Source organism: Trichosurus vulpecula, chromosome 7, assembly GCF_011100635.1.
Source record: "Trichosurus vulpecula isolate mTriVul1 chromosome 7, mTriVul1.pri, whole genome shotgun sequence".
Classification (NCBI taxonomy): domain Eukaryota; kingdom Metazoa; phylum Chordata; class Mammalia; order Diprotodontia; family Phalangeridae; genus Trichosurus; species Trichosurus vulpecula.
Window position 1 is genome coordinate 185,378,754 of NC_050579.1, and position 12,468 is coordinate 185,391,221.

The following is a 12,468-nucleotide window of genomic DNA, read 5'->3' on the forward strand; positions in this document are numbered from 1 at the left end:
CCCCTCCTTCCTTATAGGAAACTGAACATAAGGGAATGAGGGCATAGAAGAATTTACTTCAGAGTTCTCTCTCCTAGCTTTACTTTTGGTGGCAAATAAATACAGCCCATCTAACTAAATGTCATAATCTGGGCAATGGTATTAATAAGACAGCTCTACAAGTAAATGTTAGTCACCTTCCTGCCAAGTTGTACTAAAGAAAGCCAAGGATTACCTTCATGCTACAAGAAACCACTTCCCCAAACATGTAAATGTTTTGGTATATATTTTATTTATATAATAATGCATTTTACATACTATACTGCTTTTTGGTTTCTAATAGCTTATATGTTACTCATTCCATTCAGTCAAGTAATCCTCTTCAGCCCCCATGGTATCTGTTGGCAATGGTTCCATAGAAGGTGTATCTTTGAATCTTACTGAGCTCTCTTCAGATTGCATCTCTGAAAAAGAGCCTTTTGTTGCCCAGTATGTTTTTACAGAACCCCTAAAATTAAGAAAAAAGCAGGAATTAAATCTAAGACTAAGTGGTTTTGAATTTATACTTTCTCCTATCTGCCATGAGATCTTTCATTCATTATGCGTGTGTATGAATGTATCTGTGTGACTATAAAGATAGGGGCTTATAGATTTTAAAATAGAATAGATCTTAGAGGGCATCTAGTCTCATCCCCTTGATTTGAATTGAAAGAAACAGATTGAGAGAGGTTGTGACTTGCCTCATTTCACATAGGAAGTAAATGGCAGAGCAGGAATTTGAACCTAGATCTTCCACCTCCAAATCCATCACTTCTCCATTATACTACATTGCTTTCAGAGGGAACAGAAATAAAAATATCCACAAACATCTACCTAGTCATATGGGAGGTATGCTAAAGAAAACCGAATATCACTATTTGTTGCTTAGCTGTTTCATTTGTGTCCAACTCTTTGTGATTCCATTTGGGATTTTCTTGGCAACAATACTGAAGTGGTTTGCCATTTCCTTCTGCAGCTCATTTTTCAGATGAGGAAACTGAGGCAAACAGGGTCAAGTGATTTGACACAGCTAGTAAGCGTCAGAGGCCAGATTTAAACTCAGATCTTCCTCACTGCAGGACTGGCCCTCAATCCGCTGGCCCACCTAAGGTTCTCGAATATCACTCTGGTGGCCCATTAATTCACAAGACACAATGTATAATAAGAGGGGCGGTAACAATACTCATGATCTTAGGTGTCTTTTCACAAATAAGCATGGTCTTGGTAATAGAAAAAGTGAACAAAAAATCTAAAGTCAAGGAGACTGAGAGTTGGGATTTCCTCATGTCTAACACATTCCAATGAAAGGGCGGACCTCAGTCAAAAGGAGTAGAGCAGTATTATATGTCCTGAGAAGATCCTCATTGAACATATCCACAAACCAGAGGGGTAAAAGGAGAGAGATTCTGGGCGACAATCAGTATAGAAAAAAAGAAGGGGGATCATGTAGGAGCATAATGGACCATCCAAACGGAAAGAGAAATTGTTAGTGAGTTCCAGAAACACAGACCAGAATTAGGATATTAGAGTGATAAGAAGCTTCACCATTTTCTGGGATTCTACTAGAAGTAGAGAAACCAATAAGATTTTGACTTTCCTTGCTGAATATCGCATCCTTCAAAAGTTAGAGCAAGCAATGAAGGGAACTACTATTTTGGGCATAATTGTGACCCATGAGAAAGAACCAACTGCTAAAACACAAATGATATGAACATGGAGAGGAAAAACCCACTTCATCTGATACTTCTTGGTAAATGAAGCTGAGAGCTGAGAATCATTATAGAGTGTGAATTTCAAAAGTAAAAGAGAAAGAAAGAGAGAGAGAGGAGAGAGAGAGAGAGAGAGAGAGAGAGAGAGAGAGAGAGAAAGAGAAAGAAAGAAAGAAAGAGAAAGAAAGAAAGAAAGAAAGAAAGAAAGAAAGAAAGAAAGAGAAAGGAAGGAAGGAAGGAAGAAAGAAAGAGAAAAGAAGGAAGGAAGGAAGGAAGAAAGAAAAAGGAAGGAAGGAAGGAAGAAAGAAAGAAAGGAAGGAAGGAAGGGATAAAAGGAAGGAAGGAAGGGAGGAAGGAAGGAAGGAAGGAAGGGAGAAAGGAAGGAAGGAAGGAAGGAAGGAAGGAAGAAAGGGGAGAGAGAGAGAGAGAGAAAGAAAGAAAGAGAAAGAAAGAAAGAGAAAAGAAGGAAGGAAAAGGAAGGAAGGAAGGAAGAAAGAAAAAGGAAGGAAGGAAGGGAGAAAGAAAGAAAGGAAGGAAGGAAGGGAGAAAGAAAGGAAAGAAGGAAGGAAGGGAGAAAGGAAGGAAGGAAGGAAGGAAGGAAGGAAGGAAGGAAGGAGGAAGGGAGAAAGGAAGGAAGGAAGGGAGAAAGGAAGGAAGGAAGGGAGAAAGGAAGAAAGGAAGGAAGGGAGAAAGGAAGGAAGGAAGGGAGAAAGGAAGGAAGGAAGGAAGGGGAGAGAGAGAGAGAGAGAGAGAGAGAGAGAGAGAGAGAGAAAGAAAGAAAGAAGACAAAACAAAGAAGACAAAGAAAGAAAGATGGGGGGAAGAAAGAAAGGTGGGGGGAAGGAAGGAAGGAAAGAAGGAAGGAAGGAAGGAAGGAAGGAAGGAAGGAAGGAAGGAAGGAAGGAAGGAAGGAAGGAAGGAAGGAAGGAAGGAAGGAAAGAAGGAAAAGAAAAGTGGTCAGGAAACCATTATTTTAAATTATGCAGGGAAGATAAGTTCAATAGAAATGGGGTGTTCTTGAGAACAAAATCCTGACAACATAAGTTTCAGATGAATGGGAAAGGCTAAAAAATATCTAAAAGGACAGATGTGGCTGTATAGGGAACTCATCAATGAACTATTTTAAAGAGACATATAGAAGATGAGTATGTCCTCTTAATACAAGCAAATGATTGAAGATAAATACAAATGAACAGATGGCCCCACAAAGAAGAGTGTCAGGAATGATAAATCTCAGAAATAGTTGAAGCCAATTATGGACAACAAAAAAGGGGGACTTTAGAGATTATATCCATCTGAGAAAAGTGTGGCATAGTTATAGATATAGTATCACAGTTCATGGAATTACAAATATAGAGATAAAGGAGACCTCAGAGACCATCTAATGCAAGCCCTCCATTTTATAGATGAGGTAACTGAGGCTCAAGGAGGTTGAGTCACTGACTCTAAATCAGGAAGTCTTTGAATTGAGTGCTACCACTGACATACATCAATAGTGACTCGGAGAAATTCACCAATCTCACATGGTCAACAAATTCTTAGATATCTTGATCCAGATTGTACCAAGACATCTCCAACTCAACATGTCCAAAACAGAACTCACTACTTTCCTCCCAAACCCTTCCTTCTTCTATCAAAGGTTACTATCAAGAGTACCACTATCCTCCCAGTCACCCAGGCTAACCACCTAGGTGTCATCCTTGACTCCTCTTGATTCACATTCACTCCAATGTCTATTCTGTTGCCAAGTTTTGTTCCTACTTTCACAACTCTTATATACGTGCATTTCTCACACAGCTGACACCCTTGTGTAGGCTATCATCACCTCACACCTGGAATATTACAATAGCCTTCTTGTTGGTCTTCCAACCTCATCTGTCTCCAACCTAAATCATCTTCCACTCAGCTGTCAAAGTGGTTTCTTTTCCCCAAAAATGTAGATCTTATCTTTATTCAATAAACTCTGGTGGCTCCATATTACCTCCAAGGTCAAATATAAAATCTTCCCTTTGGCTTTTAAGGCCCTTCGTAAGTTAGCCTCTTCCTACTTTCCAGTCTCCTTAGACTTTACTTTCCTTTATGTATTCTGTCATCCAGAAACACTGGCCTTCTTGCTCTTCATTACACAAGACACTTCATCTCCTGACTGTGACTTTTCACTGACCCTCACCATGGACTGCAATGCTCTCCTCTTCACCTCTGCCAGTGACTTCCTTCAGGAGTCAGCTTGAATCATACCTTTCGTAAGAAGCCTTTTCTGGTTTATATCCCTTCTCTTCCCCCTTCAACTCCAGTGTCTTCCTTCTAAAAATCCCTTCTACTCACACTATAGAGATTGTGTGTATGAATACACACATATATATTTTTTCTACATATTTTACCCCCATTAGAATATGAGCTCCTTGCAGGCAGGAACTATAGTGCCTGGTGCATTGTAAGTGATTAGTTGTTGACTGACAGAGTTAATGATCTAACTTTACATTCATAGATGGAGTCACCTTACTGGGAGTTCCAAATACAAGTGAAATCATTGGTCTGGTACAAAAAAGAAAAAAAGAAATTTGGGTTAAGCGTGACATCAAAGAAAGCATATGACCTCTGCTTGAGATGGATTAAGCAATGGTAATAGGTGATGAAGAGAAGGCAGACTTGCCCCCATTCACATTTGGCTTGTGTTTCTCCCAAGGAGAATGATCTGTGGTTAGTGGGGAATTGAAAGAAAATAGTTGACAGAGAATTAAAACTGAAGATAAGTGAGTAAAGATATGTTAAGAAAGTTCCTAGCTCTTCTTAATGAGTTAAGACTAAAAGGTCCAGGTGAAATATATATATATATATATATACACATATATATATATATATATATATATGTATGTGTATATATATATATGTATATATATATATCGCAGTGTGCAGAGCAATCTGAGGATGTAATGGTTCTTTTCTCATTTGTGATCTTGAAAAACTATGGAAGACAGTAAAAATGACACAGTACTGGGAGAAGAAAAATGTCTTAATTCCCAAAGATGGAAGAAGTAAGAGTATTCTAACTACCATTCGGTGAATGTTGTGACCACGTTAGAAAGGAAGTAGATCATTATGAGAGCCAACATGAGTTCAATAAAAATAAGCCATACCGGGGTAAACTCATTTCTATTTTTAATAGGTTCCTAGACTAATAGAGCAGAGGAATACTATAGATGTGGGCTGGATGATAGAACAACTAGGTGGGCTTAAGAATTAATTGAATGACTAAATCTTAAGAATAGTGATTAAGATCGACCTAGAGAGAGGTCTCTAATAATAATAGGTGACATGCATATAGTTCTTTAATATTTGCACAGCACTTTTATGTACTATCTTACTTGAATCCTATAATAACCCTATGAAATAAGTAGTAAAGCACCATAATACCCATTTTACAGTTGACAAAACTGAGGTTCAGAGTGGTTAGTGATTTGCCAATGGTCACACGGTTAATAAATATCAGCAATAGGATTCAATTCATGTCTTCTTGTCCCCAAGCCTATGACACACTGCTTCTCTAACAATTACTCCCTATATCTTTATTGGATCTGTGAGTTCATTGGTATAGGGATTTGGGGTAAAGCACTACCTCTAGTAACGTAGATTAGTACCTGCTGTCTGTATCTTACAATCTGAAAGTTACCTGAAACATTGAGAGATTAAGTCATTTGCCCAGGGTGACACAGATATCATATGTCAGGCAGCTCTTGAACCCAGATCTTATGTACTATACCATACATCATCATCATCATCTTCTACTACGTCTTCTCAGAGAGAAGAAATTATCATTAAGGAATAATTGCAATTATGGAAAGATTTGTTTCTCATCTATGGTTGTTACCACTAAGAATTATACATTTACAATGGCAAAAATGACATGGAGCAATCACTGAGTTTATCACCTTGCTTTCATGGATGGTAATACCTAAACAATCCTCGTTAAATATATAGTCCTCTGCAAACTACACATTTGTATAGCACTTTAAAGTTTGCTAAATACTTTACATAAATTATCTAAGTTGATGCTTATAACAACACAAAGAATTATGTTTTATTATTATCTCTATTTTCAGATGAGAAAAAAATAAGATCAGACAAGCTAAGTGACTTGCCCAGGATCACTTGCCCAGGGCAAGTATCAGAGGGAGGATTCAAACCCAGATCTTCCTGACTTCCAGGCAAATATACTATGCCAGGAATCTATCCATGGCCCTGTACTATAACACATCAGAGGTGTCAAACCTGCAGCCAGTGGGCCCTGGCAAAACTCAGGAGAGCAGCCTCCTACTGATTAAAATGTAATTGGAAAGTGTTTAAGAAAATAAGTAAAAATCCAACATAGATAATGTTAATTTGTGGTTTTCCAGGTCAGCCGCCTGCAAGGATCTGTTTCTTGAGGATGATACGATTGCTATGTTATCCATGATTTATATGAATGCATAGATGAGTAGCATATGTATAATATTTGCCAATGACATAAATCAGGGAGAAACAACTAATATATTGGATGGCAAACAGGAATATGAAAGGATCTTAACTATAACTATGACACAAAACTAATACAATGAAAACAAAAAAGTGTCTAATATGAGGGAGATAAGAGTCAGTCCTGCTATACTTTGTTCTGGTCAGATGACATTGGGAGGGACTAGTATGTTCATTTAGGTGCCCCATATTATAGAAGAGACATTGACAAGTTGTAGTGATTGTGGACTGCCTTAGATGATACAGTGAACAGTGAATTCTCCATCGCTGAAAGTTGTCCCAGTTAGGCAACTTCGCAAGGATGTTGTTGTAAGGGGATCCCTGGACACACGGTAACTGCACTAGGTGAGATCAAGGTTCTTTCTAATTCTGAGCTTTTATGATTCTAGTCTAACTTCTTATCCAATGGTGAAAATTCCTCCTCAGCCTAACTTTCCTGACAAATAGTCATCTGATCTCTCTTGACTAGTGGCGATTAGAGGAACTCCATCCACTACTTCATTCTATTCCAGAGGCAGTGTCCTATAGAGGATAGAGAGCTGAACTTTGAGTGAGGAAGACCTGGGCTCAGACCCTACTTCAGATAACTACTAGCTGTGTGACCCCAGGCAAATAACAACCTCTCGGAGACTGCATCCTCATCTGTTAAAAGGAGGTAGATTTGACCTCTAACATCTCCTCTAACTCTAAATATGTGATCTTATGGCTCAAATTGTAAGAAGTTTCTCCTTATATTGAGCTTCCCTGAAACTTCTATCCACTGGAAGCTAGTTCTGCCATTTTAAGCTTCTACCCCCCACACACACACAAAACACACACACACACACACACACACACACACACACACACACACACAATGTAATCTAATCTTTGTTCTCCATAGTCCTTCAGCTATCTAAAGAAAACTCTTATGACCTCCTTCCTCTAGTCTTCTCTTTTCCAGACTATATGTCCTCAGTTTCTTTTACTTTTCCTCAAACAGCAGGATTTTAAACCTTCTTGTGAGCATCCTTTGGATACACTTCAATTTGTTGATGTCGCTCCTCAAATATGGCCCCTGAATTCCAAACAATGTCCCAAATATATTCTGCACACACTAAAATGGGTCTTTCACATCCTTTGTTTTGGATGGAACAGTTCTATTAATTCAACCTTAGATAGCATTAGGTTTTTTGGATGTTACGTAGGGCCATAAAAGTCATAGATCTATCAAATCTATTAAGCTTAAGGAATAGTATAGCATAATGTATGACAGCTTGTTGGGTTTGGAATGAGGAAGACATGAAATCGAGTCATGCCTTAAATATTTACTTTCAGTGCGAGCAAGTCACAATTACTTTAAGACTCAGTTTCTACATCTGTAAAATGAGAATCATCATAGCACTTAGCTCACAGGGTTGTTTGGGGATTCAGATGAAATAATATATATAAAGCACTTTGCAAACCTTATTTTGTTCGGTCGTTTCAGTCATGTCTGACTCTTTGTGATCCCATTTGGGATTTTCTTGGCAAAGAAACTAAAGTGGTTTTCCATTTCCTTCTTCAGCTCATTTTATGGATGAGGAAACTGAGGCAGCCGGGGTGAAGTGACTTGCCCAGGGTCACACAGCTGGTTGTTGTCCTTCCTTCTCAAAGAGGACCAAAAATGACATCACTATGTTAGAGTCAAGTTACAGTGCATCTGACTGGCTGATCAGACCAATACAAGCTCAGAATGCTCTAGCACAGATTGAGCACAAATAGTTCGTGTGAACATTTGGAATGGATTCTCTAAATCTGCACATCTTGCATTTCTTTTGAGTTACTCCAAATTCTGCTTTGCTCATAGAACGCAGCGCTTTCTCTGATGAGGTCATGCCATACTGGGTGGTCCTGTGCCAATATCTCCCATGTGTCACACCATCTGTAAGTGTCTGAGGCGGGAATTGAACTTAGGTCTTCCTGACTTTGAGCTTAGTGCTCTCTCTCCACTGTGCCACCCAGCCGACTGTGCAAATCTTATAGTGCTATATAAATATAAGCTATTATTATTAAGCTTACAGTGAACCTGCATTACTAAATCTTTTTCACACGCTTTTTAGCCCTATCTACTCCATCATATATGAGTTTGGCTGATTTTTTTTAACTCAAATGCAAGATTTTACATATATTTAAAGTAAATCAGCCCACTTTTCTAGCCTGCTTTTTAGGGAGCTGACTAATTTATAAGCTCCTCAAGAGCAGAAAAAAACATCTTATTTAGGCCTCAAATAGCTCTTTGAATATCATGGGCACTAATAAAAGTTTGTTGAATGAACATATACTCTCTTTCTGTGACTTATTCATAATAAGGATATTACAAATATTCTTATTTTAAGAAGTTGATTGACTACAATAACTACAATAACTAGTCCCTAGTTGAAAATTGGAAGAATCATAATTAAAGAAAGCAAAAATCCAGCTGTTCACCTACCAGTGAATAATTATGAAGACTAAAGCAAAGATCACACCAATACAAACAATAACACCAGTGATCAGGACAAATATCAGTACTATATCAGTGTCTGGTCTGCTTAATCTTCTTGTCTGTAATTCTAAAGGAAAAACATATGTTCAGTTATTGGTATTACTATTATCATAGCAAAATCATATTGAAATGTAAGTAGAAAATAAATTCTTGGGAAAAGTTATTTTAAAAAACATAGGGATATATAAGTGGACAATAAATTATATATGAATTTGCTTTACGTTTGAACTGCAAAGAGAGGCATCTGAAATCAGAACAGGAAGGAGAGAATAGAATTACACAGAGAAACATCTTGTCTTCTTTTATCTTTACTTTTTTCAATTCCAGAAAAATCCATTTGTAGAAGAAATTGAGATGATTTTTGCTCTACCTTGCCCTGACAAACCTCTATTTTCCAGTCATTATTTAGAAGCCATGACAATCTGCTTTGTGAATTATATTCAACAAATACCCATTAATCACTTTCTACACATTAGGTGTTGTACTGTGTGCTAGGAATATCAAGATATAGTAATAAAGTCTCTTCCCTCAAAGAGCTTACTATCTAATCCCCATTTGGGACCAAAAACTCTAAGCAGAACAGAAATTTTATTTCATCATTACAGACTATAGCCTTAATTATCATGAACCATTTTGTAAAAATATTACTATGCCACATGTGCATGGATGGTCCAAGGTAAAGCCTATTCTTATTAATGGGAAAAATATTTACAATCCCATGTGAAGGAAGACTCTATCTGTATCCAGAGAAAGAAATGATAAATAGAAATATGTATAGAATGATTCTACGTATGTGTGTGTGTGTGTGTGCATGTGCGTGTGTGTGTGTGTGTGTGTGTATTTGTGTCTAATGGTAGCCATCTTGGGGCAGTAGGAAGAAAAAAAATTACATGATAAAATTATTACATATTTAAAAGTAATAATAAGTCATACAAATAGATTTGCCGTTTTATTGCAATCATCTTTTTATTATTCTACTCTTATCGAAATGCTTGTTTCAACTTATAAATTAAAAATGAAATAAATAAAACTAAAGAACAAACAATCTCATGTCTTACTAACAGTGGTTCAGTACTCATTTTTATTCAGTGAAGAGAATACTTTAAAAGACAACACCCTTGAATTTAATATATTTAGGTTGTCTAAAGCAAGACCTGCAAAAAAAAAAAGAACACAATTTTGTGCTTCCTACACAGTATATCTAAGCAGCACCAACCCGGGTCTAGATGAATAAAGGAGGTTTAGAGTAGAGGATGGGGGAGAAAGAAGAAAATTACAAGGACAATTTCATGGCCACATCTGATTTTGCTCCACCATTATTAAAATAATAAGCGAAAATAGCCTATTCTTGGAGTTTAGACATATTCAATAAGCAGGCAAATAGCTACCTGAAAAATTAGTTTTTAGACAGACAGGCTATGTTTCTCCAGGCTTTTATTACTGCAGATACAACTAACACCTTAAAGAAGGTATCATGACATAGTGGAAAGAAAACAGGACTGAAAGTCAAGATACTTGGGGTTTAGTCCAATTCTGCCACTACTGGACAAATAATTTGGCCTCTTCTGGATCTCATTCTAGTTCCTTATCCTCAAAATAAGGAAATGGGATTTCAAAGTTCTCTCTAGATCTAAAAGTCTACAATGTTCTTACAATAGGGAAAGAACAACCCTTGGTGGTGATCATGAGGCTACCTTAAGAGGTCATGTAGCTCTCCTTTCAAGCTTCTCTTTTTGAGACTAGATATGCCCTAAACTAAAGAACGGTGGTTCAATGGACAGAGTGCCAGACCTGGAGCCTGGATGACTCATCTTCCTGAGTTCAAATCTAGCCTCAGACAATTATTAGCTGTGGGACCCTGGGCAAGTCCTGGTATGTCCACTACCTGACACACAGTAGGCGCTGAACAGATTCTTGTACAGTGACTGATTGACCAACCACATGCAAGTCCCTGTGTTATTGTTATTATTTTCTTTTCTATCACAAGATCATAAATTTCCACTACTGTTCTCCATCAGTATCTTTTCAGTATCTAACATCCTCAGGCTCAGGAAATGTTTTCTTATATACAATCTAAACCTTTCATGTCACAGATTAGGACTCTTTTCATGACATTCCATGACAGCTCTTCAAATTCTGGAAAAATCTATCATGTTCTCCCCTACCCCATTTCTCTTATTTAGGCTAAAAATATCCAGTTCCATAGACTAATTCTTGTATGACAGGGATCCAAGGCTCTTCCCTATCCTGGATGTTCTCTAGATACTCTAATTTGTCATTTTCCTTAAATGGTGGCACCCAGAACTGAACACAGTAGTTTAGACGTGGTGTGATCAGAGTAAAATACAGAGAAACGATCACTTTTTTATCCTCCAAAGCAATGATTCTTTTACTGCAGCTTACGATAACAACTTTTTGTCTACCACATCATGCCACTCACCAATACTGAGCTTACAGGTCAACCAAAAGCCTCAAGTTTTTTTTTTTTCAAACATGGTATATCATAGAATCCTATACAGAGTGTCCCAAAAATCTTAGTGCAGTTTTAAGCTTTAATGGACTAAATTGCACTAAGACTTTTGAGAAACAGTTTTTAGAGCTACAAAGAACCTTGCAAGTCCTTGAGACTAACCCCTTCTGTTACAGATAAGGAACCTAAGGAACCTCTAGAGATGTTAACTGACTTGCCTAGGGTCACGTATGAGTGTCTGAAATGATCTCTTAACTCCAAGTCGAATGCTCCATCCACTACACCATGCTGCTTCTAATCGTGTGTGTACATGTGTATGTTTACATGTATATGTATACATACATGTATATATGCATATTCTTTCTTTTTCTACATATATGAGAGAGAGAGAGAATGACAAAGTGATGAGTGATGTTTTTTGATGATGGCATTAGATTGACCTTCTGCGTGAAGTTAGTATGTTCTACCATATTGTGTGTGTATTTCCAGCTAAAACATTTGTTTGATAGACCATTAAAATGGTCACTTCGGTACTGTGTCCAACTGTCATTTTTTTTTAAAAAGTCAAGAATGAATTTGTCTAGCATTATGACTGCCTGAGGATATACTCCACCACATGGTGTCATCTATCTAGGTTAGCTTATTGAAAATGCCCCAGGGATTGAGACCTTTACCAGAGGTAATCAGAGAATGAGACAAAGACACATAAAAGCAAAGGTAAGAATCAGATGATAATCAAGTAAGCTCAGAGTGAGAGTCAACACCAACTAGGGTGGACTTGATTTTTAGTTCATTGAAAACCAACACTTAATCCACCATTCATTGCCACCATGGAATGTTACTATTTAAAGCAGGTTTTCTGTAATAATACACTTGTAGCACTTTAGCTATGTCATTGCTTGACCTATATCCAAAAGAAATTGAGGAAATGGGAAAGGTTAAATGTGATAGATAGATAGATAGATAGATAGATAGATAGATAGATAGATAGATAGATATAGGCATATATATAGTATGTACATATGTGTATGTATATATATATGTGTGTGTGTATATAAATATATATACTATGTATGTATACGTATATCTCTTTTTGTGGTAGCAAAAGGCTGAAAGCTGGGGGGATGTCCATCAGTTGAAGAATGGCTGAATAAGTTGCAGTATGTGAGTGTGACGGAGTGTTGTACCAAATGGAAGTAAATAATTTCAGAAAGATGTAGAAAGATTTGTATAAATTTGTATGCAGAGTGCGG

The 12,468-nt window shown here is 37.3% G+C and overlaps 1 protein-coding gene across 1 annotated transcript in view; it reads right to left on the bottom strand.

The window, feature by feature from the left end:
* Nucleotides 1-330: 330 nt before the first annotated feature.
* Nucleotides 331-12,468, bottom strand: part of SPACA1 (sperm acrosome associated 1) — a 46,212-nt gene continuing 34,074 nt past the window's right edge. Inside the window, exons 7-8 of the mRNA XM_036765865.1 lie at nucleotides 8,692-8,812; nucleotides 331-487 (exon numbers count right to left, since the gene is read on the bottom strand). Of these exons, the coding sequence (XP_036621760.1) occupies nucleotides 331-487; nucleotides 8,692-8,812 (278 nt within the window). The remainder of the gene's footprint in view (nucleotides 488-8,691; nucleotides 8,813-12,468) is intronic.